At 37.7% G+C, this 25550-nt stretch overlaps 1 protein-coding gene across 2 annotated transcripts in view; it reads right to left on the bottom strand.

The window, feature by feature from the left end:
* Window positions 1-25550, bottom strand: part of Luzp2 (leucine zipper protein 2) — a 235869-nt gene that overhangs the window by 206241 nt on the left and 4078 nt on the right. For both annotated transcript variants that reach the window (XM_055607527.1, XM_055607528.1), the window contains exons 2-3: window positions 22265-22335; window positions 16347-16428 (exon numbers count right to left, since the gene is read on the bottom strand). In XM_055607527.1, coding sequence (XP_055463502.1) covers window positions 16347-16421 — 75 coding nt within the window. In that variant the 5' untranslated portion in view covers window positions 16422-16428; window positions 22265-22335. The remainder of the gene's footprint in view (window positions 1-16346; window positions 16429-22264; window positions 22336-25550) is intronic.

Raw genomic sequence — 25550 nt, 5'->3', positions numbered from 1 at the left:
ACTAGGGAACCCACTTGGAGACTGAGTCTATAGGCTATGTCTGTGCAGAGGCTTTAGGTCCTCTCCACACATGGTCCTTGTCTGGGGTATCAGTTTCTGCAGGACCACCAAGACCCAGTTATTGTGTGGGCTCTGTTCGTCTCCTTTTGGAACTCCTGTCCCCTCCAGGTCTTTCTGTCTCCCCCTTCTTTCATAAAATTCTATGCATTCTGACTAAAGTTTGGCTATGAGTCTCAGCCTCTGCTTTGATTCCTTAATCAGTATAGTCTCAAGTGACAACACATGCTGAAGAGGATGTGGAGAAAAGGGAAACCTCTTCCATTGCTGATGTGAATGTAAACTTGTAAAACCACTATGGAAATCAATCTGGCACTTTCTTCAAAAATTAGGAATAGTGCTTACCTCAAGATCCAGCTATACCACTCTTATGCATATATCCAAAATATGCTCAACTACACAACAAGGACATTTGCTCAACCATGTTTGTAGCAGCTCTATTTACTAATAGCCAGAAGCTGGGAACAACTTAGATGTTCCTCAATGGAGGGATAGATACAGAAATTGTGGTACAGTTACACAATGGAATACTACCCAGCTATTAAAAACAAGGACATCATGAAATTTGCAGGCAAATGGTGGGAACTAGAAACTATCATCTTGAGTGAAGTAACCCAGAAGCAGAAAGACACACATGGTATATACTCACTCATAAGTGATTATTAGACATGTAGTATAGGATAAACTAAAATCTGTATAACTGAAAAGTTAAACAAGAAGGCAGACCCGAGGGAAGATGCTTAATCTTTATTCAGAAAGGTAAGTGTGATAGATCAGAAGCAGAAGACAGAAAACAGGCAGGAGCCTAGCATAGATGGTCTCTGAATGACTCCACTGCCTATAATTCTTTATATACTCCACACAGACATAGAATCTTGAGAATATGAAACTCAAATAAATTCAGAATATTTAAAATATTAGCATTTTGAGATCACTGGCTTAGAATCCCAGCAGAATTCAACTTCCCTGCAGAAATAAGCACTCCTAGTATTTACTTCAATAATGGCCTTCAGAGACAAAAATACCAAGTACGTTCTGTGAGCAAATCTTGGAAGAATAGTGCTTCTTTATGTTTGATGGGAACAAAAGCTTCGAGACAAGTCTTGCTTTAGGTTTATGTCTCTTCCCAGACAAGTTAAACCATAAAAATTAACAGGAGTCAGGAAATGCATCCAAACACCATTAATATCTTTAATTATCATGGTCATACCTGCTAGTTTGTCATCCCTGCTGTCAACCAGGCTTTGGCTGGGTAAACCCAAACCTGAATCATTTCCCAATGCAACATGCATGCAGAGATGAAAAGCAAATCTTTATGTCTTCATAAAAAGTGTGTTAGAACATTATTATATAAAGGTAGATCTACTGCTCAAATAACACAAATTTTCAGAAGTGTATTTTCTTTCATATTATATAGTTTAATAAACAAATTTATTATTGTGTTTCACAGAAATTTTAATTAGGACTGAGAAAAAACTTAAGTTACTATAACAATTTTTTGGGGGTTAGAAATGTCAAATTTTCATTTGACTAAAAAGGGCACAATTAAAAATTCAATCAAGATCACTATAAAAAATGTAACTTTTCTTTATCTCAAGTGGATTATCAATGGGAAACACCTGTACTGTAAGCCCATCTCTGAGGGAATTTCCAGAGAAGTGTTATTGAGAAGAGATGACCCAAACTGAATGTGGTTTGCACCACCCAATAAATTGAAGAAATAAAACACAAATGTTTGAGAAGTACTTGAAAAAATGTTCAACTCCTTAGTCATCAGGGAAATGAAAATCAAAATTACTTTAGCTTTTATCTTGCACCAGTGGATGTAAGATCAATGGCCAAGATAAAAACAAACAAAAACAAAAAACAAATGACAGCTTCTGATGTGAAGGGTTTGGAGTAAGGGATGCACATTGCTGGTGGGAGTGCAAACTTGCATAGCCATTATCGAAATCATTGTAGTGGTTCCTCAGGAAGACCCGAATCTGTCTACCTCAAGGCCAAGCTACCCCACTCTACAATGATGACCTCCCTGCAAGATGTGGTAGTGAAATAAATGGTGGCACAAAGCTTTTGGGACTAACCAACCACTATCTGATTGAATTCAAGGTCCACTTCATTAGGTGAACCCATGCTCAACACTGCTCAGGGGGCCAAGAAACTAAAACTAGATAGGTCAGGGACCTGAGTGGAAAACCAAATGCTACTGTTCTGCTAAAAGAACATTGGAATGAAATGACTCCTACTAACATTCTACTATACTCAGATCAGTGTCTTCCTCAGCCATCTTTAGAGAAGTTTCCAGCTGTGGTAGATGCAAATGAATACAGAGACCCACTTCTAGACAAGGCATAGAGAGTGAGAGACCATCCTAAATGGGATGTCTTCAACAATTGCCCCTTACCAATCAGGGTTCAGAGAAACCTGTGGAGGAGGCAGAAAGCATAAGAATCAGAAGAGGTGGAGGACACCAAGGAAATGAGGTTTCCTAATGACAGAAAGACCGATGAAAATGTAAACTCACAGTGACACCACACACAGGGCCAGATGGGGTCCCATTGACTAGAGAGGTAGACATAAGTCTTAACCCAGCTGTCTCTCATTGATAACCATTTACAAATGAAAGATTAGTTCTCTGCAAGAGTCTCCCTGTGTATTCAAACCACTGTTAAGGCCAGGGACCGTGTCCATCGGTAGATGGCCAAACTAAAATAAGTGCATTGGCATTTTTGGAGGTTTGTTGTCTCATAATGCTTTATTTTTAACCTTACAGGTTCTTTGTGCCTATATTATGATTTTCCTTTTGTGTTTTTATGAGATTTCTGCATGTGCAAATGTGTGCATCTCTGCATCAATATGTTTCTTGAGCTTTATCTGTGGCTCTTTTTCTTCTGTTTTTTTAAATTTGTCTAATTCTATTTTTCTTAATTTTGAATGCCTCTTTGTATCCTAATGGGAGAGAAAGAGAGGGTATAGATTTGGGAGGGTAGGGATGTGGGCGGGATCTGGGTGGAGCTGGGGAGGGAGAACCATAATCAAATATATTATATTAAAAAAAGCTATTTTCAGTGAAAATGAAAAGAAGCCAAGCTGGCAATCTGAGAACCAGCAATAATGTCTTTACTTCCTCAGGGTGGATACAACGTGAATGGGTTCATCACGATCCTGTCAGCATATCTCAAGTTTCTCCAACTCTCAGTGCCATAATGGATGTATTACATCAACTGCCAATAGAAGTTCGCCCTTTCCTTAAAGTGCTTTTATCAGACATGGTGAAACATCAATAAGAAAAGTAACTAATAATATATATTCTCAGTAACAGGATTGCTGGATCATATATACAAACTCTACTTTTTTTTAAGGAACCTTCCCATGGTTTATGTATGTATGAAATGATTTACATTTCCAGCAAAAGTACATTTGTGATACAAACATGTGAGCAGTTGTATTTATTCTATTCCATTGCATCTAGATTTATATCAGTGTCATACTATTTTAATGTAACTCAGAAGAGAATAGTCTACACTAAGATATGATAATACCTCCAGTTTTTTATTGTTTTTTTTCTTTTACTGAAAATAGTTTTTTTTTACATACAATATATTTTGAATATGGTTTATATCATATTCCATACAATATATTTTGCTCATGTTGAAGGAGGCAGAGGCAGGAGGATCATGGGTTGTTTTTGCTTGTTTTATTGTTTGATTTTTTCTGGATTTGACTATCTTTATTTATTTTTTATTCACTTTACATCCCACCTTGCCTCCCAGGCTAAGCCTTCCGTCCTCCCCTTTCTTTCCCCTATTCCTCAGAAAAGGGGAGCCCCACCCCATCCCATCTACCCCAGCTTTTCAAGGTGCAGCAGGATTGAGCTTGTCCTCTTTCCCCATGGCCTGGGAAGGCGGCCCTACCAGGGGGAAGTGGTCAAAAGCTGGCAGGAAAGTCCATGTCAGATACAGTCTCTGCTTACCTTACCTGATGGCCCACATGAGGCCTAAGGTGCCCATCTGCTATATTTTGTATTGTTTTGTTTGTATTATCTGGTAAGTTTGGCTACTTAGGGAATTTTCTGTTTCTGTATAAATTTTGAGATTTTTTTTTGATAGATCTTTGGAGATTATCATAGGCATTTATGTAGTAGGCATTTTGACTGAGATCTTGCTCAATCTGCAGTTCTCCTTGGGCAGTGAAAAAGTTTCACAATGTGTAGCCTTTCCTCCATGAACATAGGAGGCATTTCCTTATTTTTCTGTGTCTTTGATATATCTAACTAATGTTTTTCTATGATGCTTATGGAAGGTGTATCTCCTCTCTATTGTTAAATGTATTCCTGGATAGCTGTACCTATTGTAAAGCTTTACTAAATTGATATCCATGCTAGCTAATTTCCTATAAGGACATGAGAACACTATTCATATTTGCATGTGAGTTTTGTACTCTCAAAGATGACTTAAAAGGGCTTTCTGGTAAAGATTTTTTGGGGGGTTGGTATATTTGATCCTGACATTTGCAAAAGTGACTATTTGAATTTTGCTTTTCTATTTGGATGTTTTATCTTTTCCTTTTTCTCACCTGATTGCTCTGCTGAAGACTTCCTGTACCATGTTAAGTAATATGTCGTGAAAATGAGCACTTTTCTTGTTCCAAGTCAGAAAGCTTGTAGCCTTTCTGTATTACGTATAATATTAGCTGTTAGATTCTGTAAGTGACCTTTATGTCACGACATAGTCCTCTTTTTCTCAGTTTGTTCAGATTTTCTCATGAAGTGACTTTGCATTTTATCAACTGTGTCTCGGGCATCTGTTAATCATGCTTCTGCTCTTCACGCTGTTGGTACAGTATGCTTCCATTATGAATGTTAAAATCTGAACCATCCTTGAATTCCTTTCCATAAAATCACCTCTTCCACCACAAATAACCTTTTTAAAAATCTGCTGATTTGGAAAGTTTGAGAGCATTTTGTTTAATGTAAGTGTAACAATGTTCATGGAGATAATTGCTTTTCACCACTCTCCACTCCCTCCCTCCTGCCTTTATCTGGCTTTGTACAATACATGCAGGAAAATTCTATTGTCATTATTTATTTACCTTTTACAGCAACTTAATGAATTGTTATTAGTTTTTTTATTACCAAACATATTTAAAGAAATCTCTTTAACCAAACTACTAACCATTTTTTGAAACAATTATTTTTAGTTGTGTTCTCATTTATATTAATGATACTGAAAAATATGGTCTATATATTTTAAAATTAAAAATTGTTTATACATTATAAGTGAATTATGCTGTCATAATAAATTAGAAACTTTCAATATAGTATTAATATTCCTGAATATATAGAATCACTTATGTATTAACACGTTTTGTTTATTTCTGTAATATATAACATATTTTCATCTGTTCAGAAAAATTTATTGACACCTTTTTTACATATTTTTATTCACTTTACATCCAATTGTATCACCTCCCTCCTCTCCTCCTGATCCCACCTTCCCCCTCTCTTTCCCCTATCTTCTCTACCTTATTCCTCAAAATAGCTTACACTATTGAGCATCTTTTTAAACTATTTGCCCATTTGCTCTGCATTGCTACTGTTTATAGATCTTTGAGTTTTGAAGTTGTGTGTGTGAAACTGTACTGCTTAGGGCAAGGTAGTATATGATAATTTCAGTTTTTCCTGCGTTTTCAAAACTATTGCTACTCACATCTTTTTTCTGTAAAGTATTTTTGTTTAGAAAATGTTAGTATTTTGCCAATTATCTTCCTATATGCTATTTTGTATTCACTTTTCAAATTTGCTCATTAAAGTAGTAATATTTTTAATTTTTAAATTTAACATTTTTATGTGCAAATTCTTTTAATTTTCCTTTGTCCCAGTTTTAGATTCTGTGTTAAAATAGTTAAACTATTCTAATTCACTGTGGTTTCTAACATATTAGAGTTTTGGTTAGCTTGCTTGCTTTTCTCCCTACATTTAGTAGTCCATTTCCAGTTTTGTTGTTACATGAGTGGGAATGACATGCACAGTATTCATACCACAGCTCATGTGGGGATCTGATGACGCCACTGTCCCAGGATGTCCCAAACAGCCATTTCTCATGGAAAGTTCCTTGCATAAAGAGTTCCTTCTCTGGGAGTCTGATGTCTGAACTGGGAGCTGCTGAATTATACTCGCTGTTATCCCCATCATTTTCCTTTCATCTCCTTCTTATCTCTTTGCAGGGAAGATCAAAGAAAACCAAAGGAATCCTTTCTTTTTTTGTACCTAGGCTTTCTTTGAAGTTGGTCACTTGGAATCATTGCTTTATTCTGTGAGCTGCTCTTTTAGTAATGCATCTATTTTATGATTTTGCCATTACATTGCGGAATGGATATGCACATTTTTTAACTTCAATGTAAGAATTAATCAAACGACATGGACTTCTTTACATCATCCCACTGTCTTAATTCTAGCAATTTCAATTGAATTACTTCACAGTTTATGTTGAAAATGCTTTTTAAATAATATTCCAACAAATACGATGCTGAAGGGACATATATTTTATGCTATAATATAATCTTTTGCTTCCCAACACATGATCATTCTAAAATGTCATCATGTATCCACATACACTTTGGTATATACCTAAGTAAAAATAAATATAAGAAGATATGTAACTTTTGAAACATTTAAGGCAGTTATAGTAAATAACAGGAAGAACCTGAATGAAGGTAAGAAAATATGACACATTACCAAAATTTAATTGCCTTGTAAGTATTAATGATACTGACGTTTGAAATGCTCAGTCGGAGATCACTGTTAGGTGATTTAGCTCACTGCTATAAGAAGAGCCTTTGTGACTCAGAACCTCAGATCAACCTCATACAGCTCATTGTCAGCATGTAAGAGCAGCTGCTGGAAATCCATATATAGTGTTTAGATAGTGAAACTAAATGGTTTTAATTGGTAAAAGAGTTGAAACATTAGAACAGTATAATGATTAAGACTACACTACATGAAACTGTACCCGAACCCTGCACTGAATTTTCTGCCCCACAACTCTGTCTGCTTTCTTTGAGCCACCTCCTACCCTAGAAACTGACCTGATAGCACATAGAATAGTGGTAAATGCACCCAGACCTGTGCTCCATTTCCTGCCCCACAACTCTGCCTGCTTTCTTGGAGGTCTGCTGGCACCAGGGACAACCAGGTAAGACTCTTTTTCATGCCCTTCTCAGCCATGTCCCCTTAAAACATACACAACAGTCATAAACTGCACCCTACCCACTGGACTACATTTTGGAGCCTAAAACTTCACCTGCTTTCACCTAAAACTTTCCTGCTTTTCCACTGTCATGAGAGACCCCAAGCCATACTGGAACTAGGAATCCCAGAGGTAAAGTTAGGACCCAAAACCTCAGAGGCCATCCAGGGCACAAAACAAAAACAAAAACAAAAACAAACAAACAAACAAACAAACAAAAGACCAAAAGAGACACCCTACTAGACATGAAGACTCACTAGTCACCAGAACCCCATGCCACTTAGGCCAGAAGACAGAGAGGAAACAGAAACCAAGAGACAAAAGATTAAAAAACAAAACAAAAACAAACAAAACAAATAAACAACAACAACAACCAAACCAACAAAGATAAACTCAGAAACCAGCATCTAAAACCATAATAACCACAAAACCCAGATAGCTAAAAGCCAGGATAAGAACACTGTCAACAGCAGCCATGGTAATATGGTACCACCAGAGCCCAGTTTTCTTACTACAGCAAACCGTGGATATCCTAACACAGCTGAAATTCAAGAGGATGGCCTTAAATTCAGCTTTATGAAGGTGATAGAGGCCGTTAAAGAGAAAATGAACAAATCCCTTAAAGAAATACAGGAGAATTCAATCAAAGAGGTGAAAGAAATGAATAAATTTGTTCAGGACCTGAAAATAGAAACATAAGCAATAAGGAAAACACAAACAAAGGGAATCCTGGTGATAGAAAACCTACATAAAAAACAAAAAACACCTCCAAAAAAACAGAAACTACAGATGCAAGCATCACCAACAGATTACAAGAAATGGAAGAGAGAATCTCAAGTATAGAAGATATTGTAGAAGTTATCAATACACTGGTCAAAGAAAATGTTAAATCTAAAAAGTTTCTGACACAAAACACCCAGGAAATCTGAGACACTATGAAAAGACCAAACATAACAATAATGGGAATAGATTGTGGAGAGGATTAACATTTCAAAGGTCCAGAAAATATTTTCAACAAAATCATAGAAGAAAATTTCCCTAACCTATAAAAAGAGATGCTTATAAACACATTAGAATCTTTCAGAATAGCCAATAGACTAAACCAGAAAAGAAAATCCTCCCACCACAAAATAATCAAAATAAATGTACAGAACAAAGAAAGAATATTAACACTCTCAAGAGATAAAAGCAAGTAACATATAAAGGCAGACCTATCAAAATTATACTGACTTCACAATAGAAATGCTAAGAGGCAGAAGGGATTGGATTGATGTCTTGTAGTTGCTAAGACAGTATAGATACTAACCCAGACTAACTTATCTAGAAAAACTTTCAATCACCGTGGAGAAAGAGAACAAGATTTTCCATGACAAAACCAAATTTAAACAATATCTATCCACAAATCCAGCCCTACAGAAGATACTAGAAGAAAAAGTCCAACATACAGAGCTTAACTACACCCAAGAAAACAACAGAAATAAATAATTCTACATCAGCAATGCCAAAAGAAGTAAAGCAGGCATGCACACACACATGTGTGCACACACTCACACAAACACACATACACACCAAAATAACAGGAAAAAACATCCACTGGTCTTTAATATTTCTCAACATCAATGAACTCAATGTCCCAATTAAAAACACAGGCTTGTAGAAGAACTTAAATACAGAGACATGGCTGGTCAGTCAAAGTATCACATCCAAAGACCTTTTAGGTTTGTGTGAGATTCAGCTAAATGACACACCTTTAATCCATCTGGCTGGAATATAGACATGCCCTTAGCACACACACACACACACATTTAATCCCAAACAATGAAGGTAAATTTAGTTGTTGGAAGGAAGCAACCATTTTTGAAAATGACATCTAATTGAGGGGCAAACAAAGTGAAAAATCAGAGAAATATGTGACAGAATGAGTCAAAGATAAAATACAAGCAACTCTCACAAGGAAAGACAGGAAGGAGAAGCTACTTGGGAGTAGTACAGTAAAGTTGAGAATAGGAGAGTAGGGTACAGTAGAGAGTAGAGAAGAAAATATAGTCAAGTAGAATACAGTAGAGAGCAGGGAAGACAATACACTAGAGTAAGATATAGTAGAGAGTTCATTAGAGAAGACAGTACAGTAGAGAAAGCAGTAGAGTTGAGTACAGTACAGTACAAACAGTTCAGTGCAGTTCAGTTGAGTGCAGTTGAGTTCAGCTGAGTTTGTGCAGTTCAGTGGAGTTAAGTTCATGGAGTTCAGAAGCATAGCCATTCAGGAGAAGCTGTGCAAAGTCTCTGAGATGACAATTAACTCATCCAAATAAAAAAGTAGTTTTTACACAAGCTATCAGAATGGATGTGAAAACACGATCCATCATTTTGCTGTGTAACAGAAACACACCTTAGCATCAAAGATAGATAGACATTACCTTAGAGTAAAGGGCTGGGAAAAGACTTTCCAAGCAAATAGACACAAAGTAAGCTGGAGTAACCATTCTACTATCTAATAAAGAACTATTTAATAAAAAATAACCTTTCAATCAAAATAAATCAAAAAAGATGGGGAAGAATACTTCATACTCACCAAAAAAAAAAAAAAAAGTATACCAACCTGATATCTCAAATCAGACTGTGTCCCAAATGCAAGTGTAGCCACTTTCATAAAAGAAACACTACTAAAACTTGAATCACACATTGCACCCCACTCTTAACAATGGACAAGTCTCTTGATAGAAACTAAACAGAAAAATAATGAAACTAGCAGATATTATAAATCAAATGAACCCAACCGACATCAACGGCACATTTCACCAAACATAAACAATATACCTTCTGAGTACTTCATGGAACATTCTCCAAAATTGACTATGTACTTAGTTATAAAGCAATTCTAAATATATACAGAAAAATAACAATAACCCTGTATATCTTATCAGACCACCACGGACTAAAGCTGGACTTCAGCAACAACAGAAAGCATACAAACTCATGGAAACTGAACAACTCCCTACTCAACGACCACTGAAAAGAAGGAATAAAGAAAGAAGTAAAGACTTTCTAGAGTTTAATAAAAATGAATGTACAGCATACCCAAACTGATGGGATACAATAAAAACATTTCTAGGGAAAGTTCATAGAACTAATTGCCTTCTTTAAGAAATTGTTGAGGATTGGGCATCTTCCCTAGGGTCTTTTTTGTTTAGTTTCTTATTTTTTTCTTTTTTTTAAATTTAATTTTATTTATATATTACAATTTATTCACTTTGTATCCCCACTGCAGCCCCCTCCCTTGTCTTCTCCCTGTCCTACCCACCCTCCTTATTCTCTTGCTATGTCTTTTCCCTAGTCCCCTGATAGGAGAGGACCTCCTCACATTCTGTCTGACCCTAGCCTTTCAGGTTTCATCAAGGCTGACTGCATCATCTTCCTCTGTGGTCTGGCAAGGCTACACCCCTCAGAGGAGGTGATGAGATAGCCTGCCACTGAGTTCATGTGAGAGACAGCCCCGTACCCCTTATTAGGGAACCTACTTGGAAACTGAGCAGCCAATGGGCTTTCTTTGAACAGGGGGTCTAGGTCCTCTCCATGAATGTTCCTTATTAAAGTATTGGTCTCTGCTGGCCCCCCTAGGCCCAGGTATTTTGGCTTTGTTGTTGAACTAGAAAAGATGATCCTGAGTGAGGTAACCCAGAAGCAGAAATATACAAATGATACACACTGACTTATAAGTGGCTATTAGCCATATAATATAGGATAGACTTATTAAATCTATAGCCCTAAAGAAGCAAACAACAAGGAGGACCCTAGGGAAGATGCTTAATCCTCATTCAGAAGTACAGAAAGGATAGACATTGGAAGTAGGAAAAGAAAAGGAACAGGACAGGAGACTTTAGCAGAGCACCTCTGAAAGACTCTTCTCACCAGAGTATGGAAAGAGATAGTGAGACTCATAGTCAAACTTTCTGCAGAGTGCCAGAATCCTTATGGAAGAAGAGGGAAATAGACTTGGAGGAGACAAGAACTCCACAAGGAGAACAACAGGGCCAAAACACCTGGACACAGGGCGTTGTTTAGCTTCTTTAGGTGTATATATTTTAGTATGTTTATCCTATATTATATGTCTAATAACCACTACGAGTGAGTATATGCCTTGTGTCCTTTCTGGATTACCTCCCTCAGGATGATCGTTTCTAGTTCCCACCATTTGCCTGCAAATTTCGTGATTTCCTGGTTTTTAATTGCTGAGTAGTATTCCATTGTGTAAATCTACCACTATTTTCTGTATCCATTCCTCCATTGAGGGACATCTAGGTTGTTTCTTATTTTTAGCTATTATGAAAAAGGTGCTATGAACATCGTTGAGTAAATGTTCTTGTTGTATACTTGAGCATATTTTGGATATATGCCTGGGAGTGGTATAGCTGGATCTTGAGGAAGCACTATTCCTAATTGTCTGAAAAAGTGCCATATTGATTTCCAAAGTGGTTGTACAAGTTTACATTCTCACCAGCAATGGAGGAGGGTTACCCTTTCTCCACATTCTCTTCAGGATTCATTTTCACTTGAGTTTTGGATCTTGGCCATTCTGATGGGTGTAAGGTGAAATCTCAGGGTCATTTTGATTTGCATTTCCATGATGACAAAAGACTTTGAGCATTACCTTAAGTGTTTCTCTGCCATTACATATTTCTCTATTGAGAATTCTCTGTTTAGCTCTGTACCCAATTTTTTAATTAGATTATTTGGTGTGTTGGTGTTTAACTTCTTGTGTTCTTTATGTATTCTGGATATTAGCCCTCTGTCAGATGTAGATTTGGTGAAGATCCTTTCCCAATCTGTAGGCTGTTTTTTTGTTCTGATAACAATGATAGACAGTGGAAGGGAACAGGAGCCTACCACAGACAGTCTCTGAAAGACTCTACTGATTGAGGTATCTAAACAGAGGTTGAGACTCAGCCAACTTTGGGCAGACTTTTATGAAAGAAACGTGGATAGAAAGAGCTGGAGGGGACAGGAGCTCCCAAAAGAGACAAACAAAGCCAAAAAAAAAGCCTTAAAAAAAAGCCTCAGCCCTGGGGGCCCTGCAGAAACTGATACCCCAACCAAGAACCACACATGGAAAGGACCTAACATCCTGGCTCAAATGTAGTCTGTAGTCTCAGTCTCCAAGTGGACACCCTAGTAAGGGGAGCATGGGCTTTCTCTGGCATGAACTCAGTGGCAGGTAATCTGATTACCTCCTGGAAGGGGGAGAGTGCAGCCTTGCCAGACCACAGAAGATTACAAGGCAACCAGTCCTGATGAGGCCTTATAGGCTACAGTCAAATAGAAAGGGAGGAGGACCTCCCTTAGCAGTGGAGTAAGGAAGGACAATAGAAGGAGAAGAAGGAGAGAGGGTGGAAGTGGGAGAAGATGAGGGATCCACAACTGGGATACAAATTGAATAAATTGTAATAAATGATAATAATAAACAATTAATTTCCCATCCATTATGAACAAAAGGAAAAAGAAATTGGTGAGTTCTTATACTATTTACTTAACAGCACATTTGAAACCTTTGGATTAAAAAAAAGAAGAAGAACAAAAAGATCAGTACAAAGAATTGACAAAACCAAGAGCTTGTTCTTTCAGAAAATCAACATGATAGACAAACCCTTATCTGAACTAACTGAAAGGCAGAGACACAATATCCAAATGAACAAAATTAGAAATGAAAAGGAGGGCATAATCACGGACACTAAGGAAACCTATGAATCATTAGGTCTTATTTCAAAAACATGTACCCCACAAAATTGGAAAATCTAAACAAATTGGCCCTCTGCACATAGGTAAAAGTTGTGTAGCTTGCTCATCATGTGGGAACTCTTAACAACAGGAGCAGGGCTGTCTCTGACTCTGTTGCCTGCCTTTGGATCCCTTCCTTGTAACTTGTGTGCCTTGTCTAACCACAATGGAGAATATGCTCCTAGTGCCACTGCAACTTGATATGCCAAGGCAGTTTGATATCCATGGGAAGTTCCTTTTTTTCTCAACTTTTTTAAATAAATGTTTATTTTGTACATTAATTACATTTTATTCACTTTGCATCCCAGCTGTAGCCCCCTCCGTCATTCCCTCCCAATGCCCCCTCTCCCCCTCATCTCCTCCCATGCCCCTCTCCAAGTCCACCGATAGTGGAGGTCCTCCTCCCCTTCCATCTGACCCTAGCTTATCAGGTCTCATCAGGACTGGCTGCAATATCCTCCTCTGTGTCCTGGCAAGGCTGCTCCTCCCTTGGGGGTGGAAGGTGGTGGTCAAAGAGCTAACCACTGAGTTCATGTCAAGACAGTCCCTGTTCTGCTTACTAGGGAACCCACTTGGATACTGAGCTGCCATGGGCTACATCTGAGCAGGGGTTCTAGGTTATATTCATGAATGTACCTTGGTTGGAGTATAGTCTCAGTTCCCTTTCTTGAGGAAAAAGGGAGGACTGGAGAATGGGGGAGGGAAGAGAAGAAGGAAGGAAAAGCTGCAATTGGAATACAATGCAAATAAATAAATTCAAAAAATAGACCACATTATATGAATTTTTCCTTGTCGGATCCTGTATCATCCTTGATAATTCTTGCTGTGACATTAGAAGGTAGTAATAGTGATGATAGCTTATAATTTTCAAGTTAGATACAATTTCTTAAACACTCTGCTTAGTACCGTATGTGCACAGAATAATAATTACCTAAATGAGCAGCTTTATAAGTATCCCAAGCAGTCAATAAGAGATCCTGAGGAAAATGATCATATATGAATATGAAATTAAAATGGTGGGTAGAGAGGGAAGGACAGAATATCACTTTCCTGTCTACTGTAGCCTATAATGCCAGGTATAATTACACCTTTAACATAAGCCTTTTTGTTTTAATGTGGTACATTGTCTTACTTGGATAAGTAAGCAAACTGGCAGAGCCTGATCAAGTCTACAGAATAGATGGTCCACTAGGAATTAGTTCCAGAATAGCATGCTAAGTCAGTTCTCAAAAACAGGTGCAGGCTTAGGAGGCTAGGGAAAGGAGTGCTAAGGCTTCAAGGGATAGCCGTGAGAAAGGCACTGAGAACGTGCTGGGCAAAACACAGGGGCCATATCTCTATCTACAGCAGTTCTACAATTAGATGTTCTGTCTTTGGCCTGTGCTCTTTCAAGAGTGACAGTGTTCTCAGAACTCTGTTTGCATGAAGTGTGGGAATCATTCTGGTATATGCCTTAGTTGTTCTGTCTACCAGCAAGCAAGGAATTTACCTCCTGTGAATTATAACTTCTTAGGAAAGAATCAATAAAACAATATAGCTTTATTACAAAGGTTTGAGAAAATAGTGAATAGAGTATGTCTTGAGAAAAGACATACTTTTTATCAGATTAAATTTCACAAGACAAATTCAAATGAAGTCTGGTCAAAGCAGAGATAAAATTGCAGACAGAGCCATCTAAGAGTGTAGGTCATGTATTGAGGGAAGGGATGACTAGACAGGTGCTAAAAAATTGTCTGTTCTTTTATAAAACATTTGTTGTCCAGATAGACAAGCATTAGAACATCCTACACAAAATCCCTGAGTGTTTTCATGGTTTGTGTTATCTAGAAAGAAGAAAGACATAACAAGAAATCCTTAACAGAAAATAATCCTGCACACAGCAGAGCAGACCATCATTATAAGAAAGGCTGCCCTTAGGAGTCAGCTGTCTTGGGTGACAAACTGAACTGAGTTACAGAAGCAAAAGTTCACAGTCTAATCAAAGTTGTTAAAAGCTTTGCAAATAAAAGGATCACTACAGTGTTTATAGAGCCTGGGATTCCAGTAATTGACCAAGATGGATACCTGCATTAATCATTTAGTTTCTAATACAGAGGTTTTATTTTATTGGTGCTTCAGAAAGTTTGTTCCAAGAAATGAGTGCTGGCGCAGCCTTTTTCTGACTAGCACCAATACTCTGCTTGAAATATCCTTCTCTATCCTCCTATCTTCTTCACTGTGTCCACAATAGGTTATGTGCTCTCAGGTCCATGCTTTCAAATGACAATCATCTGGCTCAAGAATAACACTCTCTAGTTCCACTTCAAACCACTCCAGACCTGCCCTCATGACCTTAGGAATAGATAACCACAATATGGGGTAGCACCTATGTTTGAGGCTACTGCTGCTGCAGTTATTCACACTGTCTTTCCTTAGTTTCTTTAGCTGTCTCACCATTGCATGGCCTCTGAAATCACAAATCACAATGGGGTCTCCTCTCTAGTTCTGCCTCGTGGCCAGTTCTAGCCTTCCAAATGTAGACCCTGGGATAGTAATCTCTCTTCTCAGTAATATGTTCAAATCTGCTTACCTCTAACAAACACATTTTCTATGGTACTATACATTATATTTTAAGAACTAGATTCCAGTTCTCTGTCTCTCCCTCATATGATAGAAGTCTTATCCTATGGTACAAAAGTGAGTCTGGGAAATGAACTTATGATCTATATCCTGGCATTGCTTCAGGAGCCCATATTCCTGTCTCTGGTCAGCATCAGTGAAAAGGATGAAAGTGTGAAGGTCAAAAGGACATCATCTTGGAAAGATCTTGGATCACTTGGCCCCTTAATCTGTCAGCCTATCCCTACAAATATTGTGTAGGACTAATGACTAAGCAGATAGTATGGGTCTACTCCTGAGTGATTCCTATGCCATAGCTGTCCAAGACAGCTTAAGGTTCTGCATAGATTAGCTGGTTTTCAATGCAAATACCATAGCATCCATGAACCACTAATGTGAGCCTGAGCCTGCTCCCTACCTAATATGCCTCTTGGTTCATCCCTTACAGAGAATAGTAGGAGCTAGAAGACCCCCCAAATTAAATACAACATTCATCTTTCTTATAATAAATAGTGGCTAAGTACTATACTGATTAAAATGATTTAAGCTTCTGTTATTGTGACTTCACTTTTATTATTTATGGTGTATTTTTCCATAGTGAAGTGAGAAAAGCAAAAAATGACTTCTCAACCCCCAAGCTAATAGACTAAGAAGAAACAAAAACACACTCACTGTTGCCTGGTGTTTCTCGGCTTTCTCAGATGTCTCTTTAAGCTGATTTTGCAGGGCTTCCTGGAGAGACTTCATTTCTTCCCTGGGTGAGTAGAAAAAAAAAATGGAAAAGAAGAGATATCCTATGATTCCACTATTTTCCATGAACTAAACAGAGAGAAGTTTGTTTGTCTTTTTGAATTTAAGGAGCAGCTACCAATAATGATGGAAGGCTACAAAGATAGAAAAGGATGCATCTAAATCTTTGATTACAAAGGGCTTTTTTTCCACGCACATGCTAAAAGCAGGTTATATTTAATGGAAATTGCATTGTTATTATGTTTTGTAAGAATCCCACAGTGTAATCACTGCAGCAATAAAATGTGTTCAATCAACTCAATATAATAATTCGAATTAGTAAGCTAATTTCAATGTCAGCATGTAGGGCATGAACATGCTGGGTCAGGAAGTCACTGGAGACTTCTGAAAGAAATTATTTTAACCTTTTGAGCCACATAAGTTATTAATTCTATAGCATTGTGGCTTATATACTTTATAAGGCCTGAGAATTTTTCATGAAAATGTAAGGAAAAGGGATTTAGTTTTATCCGTGGCTTAATGGGCCCAGGAAAGAAATATACCACTATAATTGCATGGACATTGTACCCCAAACATTAATATACATGGAATATGCCTTCTTTTAACACTGGTGATGGAGAAAGACAACAGCACAAAAGCAGAGCACTGTTTTATTCTATGAAAACCCAAACTAGTTTAAATTCTGTAATCTATTGCTGGAAAACTAGCTTTGGTAATTTGGGTAAGCAAGAAAATTCCCTCCTTGTAAATTTCTTAATTTAAAACTGGGCACAATAATATACCCACTTTGTAGACTTGTGGCAAAGTTTAAATGACATAATAAACAAAATGTTTAGCAGAAGGCCAAGAAATGCTAGTTTCTTATTCTATATCCATAAAAAATGAAACAAAACCAATCCCACTGAGGCCTCATGTGCACTCTTTGAGCAGGACACCCCACAAGGTGGAATGTTTCTCTTTTTCTTTAGCTGGAATAGTGTTTGTCTCCTAGATTTATGTTCTAGGTACTGTGATAACACAAACTACATTTTCAAGGGAGACAGAAAGAGATACAGAAAGAGAAAGAGGGGCAGAAAGATGGGAGAGAGGGAAGGAGAGGAAGACAGAGAGAGAGAGAGAGAGAGAGAGAGAGAGAAAATAGAATAAAATTCTAAATTCTATTTTCTATTGTGGTTCTGTGCAAATCCATAATCTATGGTCTAAAGCTAAATTCCAGCTTTCTTAGGGAATTTCATATATGAACATTTATATTTGGAATACCAGATTTTTTTATAAAGAGCTTTTGTGATATAATAATTAAATATTAGTAAAATATATAAATACTAAATATACTATAATATACGATTTATGCAATAGGCACACATATATTATTTATTTAATCAAAGTATTATATCTGCATCTGCTAGAAAACTGGTTCATACAAAGGCAGAGACATTGTGCCCAGTATGAACGTATTCAGTCTTGCAGGAGGGCATTATACTACTTCTATTGAGAGGGGAAAAAAAGAAGGAAGAAACAATGGTAAGGAGGAAGGAAAGAAATAGTCTTCAACAAGGATATGTTGAAAAATGAATTATACATTCAATGAAAAATGTTAAAGTAATTTTATAGTAACTACCACTTCTCATTCTAGAATTTATGGTTAATCTAGCTATTGTAAGTTTTAAACAATGTATTTAATATATTTAATAAAATGACAGTATAAAAGATGAGGGAATAAACAATTTTGTATTCTGATTTATGAAGACCAGTAGACAAAACAAGATGAAACAAGCAGTAGTCTCTGTCAGTTGATGTTGGAGGAAAGGCCAGCAGGGAAGTCTTCGTAGTTAAAAGCACTTATTCTACTTGTAGAAAGAACCACGTTCAGTCACAGCACCCATGTGGTGACTCACAAGTTCCAGGGCACAGCTGTCCTTTCCTGACTTTTATGGAAACCAGACATACATGTGGAGCACATACATACAAACAAAACACTTATAAATATCCTAACTATAGCCTCCGTCGTCCCCTCCACAGCTGGGATACAAAGTGAATAAATTGTAATAATAAAAAGAATTAAAAACCACTTATAAATAAAATAAAATACATAATATATATATTATATAAATATAAATAAAGATGACATTTTTATGTGGTGGAAGCCCAGAATTATGTATCCATCTATGTAGAGCAGAGCTACTAAGTGTGATGGACAGCTAGGATTTAACATCTACTACCCAAATCTTACCACATTTTTCTGTCTTCCTTTCTAATTTATTTATTTCTTATTTTTATTTTTTTACTATTTTTTTATTAATTACATGTTATTCACTTTGTATCCCCCCATAAGCCCCTCCCTTCTCCCCTCCCAACCCTACTATCCCTCCCCCTTCTTCAGGCATGCCCTTCCCCAAGTCCACTGATCAGGGAGGTCCTCCTCGCCTTCCTTCTGATCTTAGTCTATCAGATCTCATCAGGAGTGGCTGCATTGCCCTCTTCTGTGGCCTCCTCCCCGCCTCAGGGGGAGGTGATCAAAGAGCAGGCCAGTCAGATTATGTCAGAGGCAGTCCCTCTTCCCATTACTGTGTAACCCACTTGGACACTAAACTGCCATGGGCTACATCTGTGCAGGGGTTCTAGGTTATCTCCATGCATGCTACTTGGTTGGAGTGTGAGTCTCTGGGAAGACCTCTGTGTTCAAATTTCTGGTTCTGTTGCTCTCCTTGTGGAGTTCCTGTCCTCTCCAGATCTTACTATTTCTCACTTCTTACATAAGATTCCATGCACACTGCCAACAGTTGGCCCTAAGTCTCAGCATCTGCTTTGTTAGTCTGCAGGGCAGAGCCTTTCAGAGGCCCTCCGTGCCAGGTTTGGGTTTCTGGCTTGTTTCCAGTTTTCTTCTTCTTCTGATGTCCTTCCTTTTTGCCTTTCGGGATGGGGATTGAGCATTTTGGTCAGGGTCCTCTCTTTGGATTAGTTTCTTTAGATGTACAGATTTTAGTAGGTTTATCCTATATTACATGTCTATATGAGTGAGTATGTAACCTTTTGTGTGTGTGGAGAAAGGGGAACCCTCCTTCACTGCTGGTGGGAATGTAAACTTGTACAACCACTCTGGAAATCAATCTGACACTTTCTCAGACAACTAGGAATAGTACTTCCTCAAGATCCAGCCATACCACTCCTAGGCATATATCCAAGAGGCTCAAGTACACAATAAGGACATTTGCTCAACCATGTTTGTAGCAGCTTTATTTGTAATAGCCAGAAGCTGAAAACAGCCCAGATGCCCCTCAACTGAAGAATGGATGCAGAAATTGTGGTATAACTACACAATGGAATATTACTCAGCAAAGAAAAATAAGGAAATCATGAAATTTACAGGTAAATGGTGGGACCTGGAAAGGATCATCCTGAGTGAGCTGTCCCAGAAGCAGAAAGACACACGTGGTATATACTCACTCTAATTTATTTTTTAACCAGCCCACTCTTCTCCAACTTTAGGAGCCTGCCTCATAGACTTACTATGTAAAAAGAGAAGATTCCAGGCTTGTTTGCTTCAACACCATGCCCCACTTCAGGATGATTTGACCACATAATTAGGCCTGGCTGCTTTACGGCCCCTTTGCTGCAGAACTGAATCTCCCCAGTGACACGGTGACATTGCACACATGCTTGGCTACCTTAGTGTAGGTTTTCATATTGTGCAAGCATCAGGCTACTACTTTGTCTATTTTTCATCTGTATTTTGCTCTCAGCAAGACACGAATTTCAGATGACAACGAGCTGGTAACAGAAAAAGCTTGCAACTCGCCCAGGCCTCCTTCTGGTTTCCAGAGAACAAGTCAGTTGTCAGTAATCATATTGTGCTGAGTCCATGTTGTCTCCAGTTACCCTTCCCCCTACCCAGCAGAGAGAACAAACTATGCTTTCTCATTTACTCATAAGACATTTCAGGACATCCCTAGGGTCATTTCTTTGCTCATATCTCCTTAATAATTAAATACTGTTGTTTAATGTCTCTCTATGAATTCAAGGGTCTTGTGAGAATATTTTCATATATTTTGAACATGTGCTACTCAATAGTCAATATAAGTGTACCTATCATCTTTCTATTAATGTGATTATCAGGTATTTATCAGCTATTTATAATCTATTATTTTTCCATCGCTTTAAGACCACACACACACACACACACACACACACACACACACTCACACACACACATTTCTTGGTCTCTTTTGTTAGAAATAAACTCCCCACTTTCCTTTCCAGATAGCTGTATATAGATGACTCATATCCTCTTTATATATGTAAAATTTGTCCCTGACACACAGAAATACTCTATAAATGGGTTATTTGTTCAGAATGGAATTTTAGTTCAATATATTGTACAGACTTAATACCATTATCCTGAGCAGCCTAAGGGTTTTGCATATTGTTATAAACAGACACAGCTACACAAGAAAACATAGTCAAAGCAAAGGAATAGGCTTTTCCTCATCTTTGTCAAACATCAGGCACCTCACCTGAACCTTCCTACAATAAAGGCTGAATTTTATGAAACAATACGATTCCAACAACAGTCTTCAATCCATAGTCTTCCCTGTCTTCCTGAAACCATGTGTTCCTAACTGTCTACATCTCCTTTTCATCCTAAACAGAGTTGGCATGACAATTCTCCTGGAATTAAATTCTCCCCTTCCTGCAGAGCTACCTGCTGCGTGGTCTGAATGCTTGACGCTGAGCTCCACTCAGAGCCACCCCTTAAATTTTTTCTTTATTTTTTATTCAGTTGATTTGATTGAGATGAAACCCTTTGTTAAAGTTACAATTTCTACGGATCTTAGTTTATTTTAGCTAATAATTCCATATTTGGTCTATGTACTTTTCTAAAAAACAAAATACATCATTGAATTGTTATTGTGTTGTTCAGTAGATATCCCAAACTTCTACTTTTTAACTGAAATCTTAACATTTTTAACCAATTTCTACCAACTCCAACCATCAAACACCCCAGTAGAATGGGGAGATTATTAAACTCCCCATTTCTAGGAGATCAATGTTTTTGGTTCATTTAAACTTCTTTGTTATAATTATTAAGACAATTAATTTTGTTTTGCAGATGAGAAACTTAGAACACACAGAGGTGACAAAAGAACAGTCCAAACATCACCCAGATGGTAGGTGGCTGAGGAGGTAAACTGCCAAGCCTGTAGCTCACTGCTGTTGCTAAAATAAGTTGTGAAAATGACAATAAACAAAAATGTACTAAATTACTTTAAAATTAGTATCTAGTAACAAAAGCCAAAAACTCATCACTGTAAATAAAAAGATTAATTCATGATGCTGATATTCTAGCCACAACATTGACCTAACTTGGAAGCATGTCAATGTCAATGACACGTTTCAGAGTCAATATGTAAGGTCAGCATTGGAGTCCCAGGCTCATGACAAGGCTTGAAATCAGCTCCTTGTTCTGTTACTTGATATGTGTAATACTTTTGAACAGCTTTTTGCTTGTTGATCAAAGAGTCAGCGTGGAATGACGTGGATATTGAATCTGACGAATTTTAAAAATTCAAATCCCAAGAATATAGGTCTCAGCAATTCACTTAACTGCTTAGAATATAACCCTTACCAAGTCGATGTATAAAATGCAGACTCTGAAATCCCACCCAGAGCTATTGTAAAAGAGAAGTATGTACACAGTGTAAGTCTCATATGCACCCAAGTGTACACAGGGAGGTAAGTTCATACCCTGCAGTAGTATTTCAAAAATAGAGGGGGTGAGGGTGGAGGTTGGTAGGAGGTTTTAAATTAAAGAAAAAAGAAAGAATATAGAACTTCAGTCTTACCTCTGTTTCTGGCCTAACTCCAGGAGCTTCTGAACATCAGTTTTGGAAGATTGCTCATCATTTTTCAAAGACTGAAAGAGAAATGAGGAGAAGGTGTCTTATTTAGATAAAACACTGTCATTCACTTATTATCTATACTTAGTACCAGGTTTGAAAGCAGTTGGTTTATACAACAAAGATATTAAAATCAGTCTCCTCCATCTCCCCAGGTACTGATAGTGCCAAGGACATGCCGAGGGGTTCATGATGCACAGCAGGACATGTTCAACTCTTAGTACACAAATGACTTTGAACTGAAGCTCACCAGATGTTGGAGAAAAGAGTAATATTCAACAAATAATAACTTGTTTTCTTTTTTAAAAATTTTTAAAGTTTTATTCTTCATGTGTGTCTGTATGTGCATGTGATGTGTATGTTGTCAAATATGCCATGGTGCAGGTGTGCAGGTCAGAGGACAGCTTTGTGGGGTTCTATTCCAGATTACATGTGTTCCAAACATGATATTGAGCCAGCAAGCTTGACCAGCAAGCAGCTTCACCCACTGAGCCCTAGCATGTACTCCTCAGTCTCTTTATAAAGGAATTACAAAATACGTTCTCTAGTTCCATTAAAGTTTGTCCTCTGCAGCTAATTTGAATTAGCCCTGTGTAGTTACAACAAATGGAAGGGCTCATAAAAGATTGCCTGCATAGGTCAGGTAATAACCTGATTGAAGCTTAAAGCAGTCAAAGGTGTATGTTTATTTGTTCATGTCTATGCCTTATTTCTAAATAATGTGCTAGGATACATAAAGACAGAGGACCAGGCAATTTTATGACTTTTCACTAGACATGGCTATTAAGGAAATAATATAAGCCACTCTAGTCATTATTACTTCTGTACTTGCAAATTAAAAATTCAGAGGCCACAAATTAGAACAGAAAAGCCCCTTGAGCTCTTCTAACACAAGGATCTCTCATATTAAACCTTTCCTAATAACTTTCTTATTTATACTCAGTACACTGTTTAATAGAGTAACCTGTCATAATTGATACTTAAAGTTTAAATAAAAAGGCATTAACAGTTTCTACAGAGAAGCTATGAATGTTGGGAAATGGCAACAGTCTAACAGTGTGTGTATTGTTCCTTAATGTTTATTTAACAGATACCTGTTCTGCATTATGCATACTTGTAAAGTATGGTGCCGCTTGAAGAGTGTTTCAGCTCAATAGAGAACTTTAATACAGTATTAGTTTTATCAGAGGTACCTAGGGCCTGACAAGGTCTGACAGTCTCTTAAGGAAGTATCCAACAAGCAGTGTTTTGTGTATTTAGAAAAAAAAGAAGTTTCTGGGTCTTCTATTCGATTCCACCTATACCCCAATCTGTTTCTATGAGGTTTTGATTACCATTGCTGTGTAGTACAGCTTGGGGTCAGGGATACCTCCAGAAGTTCTTATATTGTGTAAGATTGTTTTAGAAATTCTGGTTTTTTTTTGTTTTTCCATATGAAATTGAGAATTGTTCTCAAGGTCTGTAAAGAATTGTGTTGGTATTTCGATGGGAATTCCATTGAATCTGTAGATTGGTTTTGGCAGGATGGCCATTTTCACTATGTTAATCCTATCGGCCAGTGAGCATGGGAGATCTTTCCATCTTCTGATATCTTCTTCTATTTCTTTCTACAGAGACTTGAAGTTTTTTTCAAACAGGTCTTTCACTTGTTTGGTTAGAGTCACTCCAAGGTACTTTATGTTATCAGTGGCTATTGTGAAGGGTGTTATTTCCCTAATTTTTTTTTCAGCCCTTTTGTCTTTTGTATACAGGAGGGCTAGTGGTTTTTTTTGTTTGTTTGGTTTTTTTTTTTTTTTTTTTTTTTTGAGTTAATTTTGTATCCTGCCACTTTCCTGAAGGTGTTTACCAGTTGAAGGAGTTCTCTGGTAGAATTTTTGGGGTTGCTCATTTACACTATCATATCATCTGTGAATAGTGGTATTTTGACTTCTTCCTTTCTGATTTGTATCACTTTGATCTCCTTTAGTTGTGTTATTGCTCTAGCTAGGACTCGTACTATCTTAAAGAGATACAGAGAGACTGGCAGCCTTGTCTTGTCCCTGATTTCAGTGGGATTGATTTAAGTTTCTCTCCATTTAGTTTGATGTTAGCTATAGGCTTGCTTCTAGGCATATATCCAAAATATGTGCAAGTATGCAACAAGGACATTTGCTCAACCATGTATGTAGCAGTTTTATTCATAATAGCCAGAATCTAGAAACAACTCAGATGTCCCTCAACAGAGGAATGGATACAGAAATTGTGGTACATTTACACAATGGAATACTACTCAGCAATTAAAAACAAGAAAATCATGAAATTAGCAGGTAAATGGTGCGAACTAGAAAAGATCATCCTGGGTGAGGTATCCCAGAAGCAGAAAGACACACATGGTATATACTCACTTATACATGATTATTAGGCATATAATGTAGGATAAACATACTAAAATCAATACTCCTAAAGAAGCTAAACAACAAGGAAGACCCTAAGAAAGTTGCTTAATCCTCACTCAGAAAGTGAATGGGATAGACATTAGAAGCAGAAGAAAACAGGGAACAGGACAGGAGCCTACCACAGAGGGCCTTTGAAAGACTCTACCCAGCAGGGTATTAAAGCAGATGCTGAGACTCATAGCTAAACTTTGGGCAGAATACAGGGAATCTTATGAAAGAAGGGGGAGATAGAAACCCCTGGAGGGGACTGGAGTTCCACAAGGAGAACAAGAGAACCAAAAATCTGGACCCAGGGGTCTTTTCTGAGACTGATACTCCACCAAGGGCTATGCATGGAGATAACCTAGAACCCCTGTACAGCTGTAGCCCATGGCAGCTCAGTCTCCTAGTGGGTATCCTAGTGAGGGGAACAGGGGCTATCTCTGCCATGAACTCAGTGGCTGGCTGTTTGATCACCAACCTCTTGGGGAAGGGGGCAGCCTTACCAAGCCACAGAGGAAGACAGTGCAGCCAGTCCTGAAGAGTCCTAATAGGCTAGGGTCAGATGGACGGGGAGGAGGACCTCCCCTATCAGTGGACTGGGGAAGGGACATGGGAGAAGAAAGAGGGAGGGTGGGGGTCAAGGAAGAGAGCTACAGCTGGGATACCAAGTGAATAAATTGTAACAATCAAATAAATAAATGAATACGAAAAAAATACAGCTTCTCCTAACAAACAAAGAGGGAAGTATGAAAAATTAAAGTAGGGAATCTCAACAATCAAAAGACAGACAGATCAGTGTACATCATGGATCCAAC

The sequence above is a fragment of the Psammomys obesus genome, unplaced genomic scaffold (assembly GCF_907164565.1).
Source record: "Psammomys obesus unplaced genomic scaffold, mPsaObe1.curated_primary_1811, whole genome shotgun sequence".
Lineage (NCBI taxonomy): Eukaryota > Metazoa > Chordata > Mammalia > Rodentia > Muridae > Psammomys > Psammomys obesus.
Note: the sequence above shows the minus strand (reverse complement) of the source record. Positions and strands in the feature narration are given on the sequence as shown.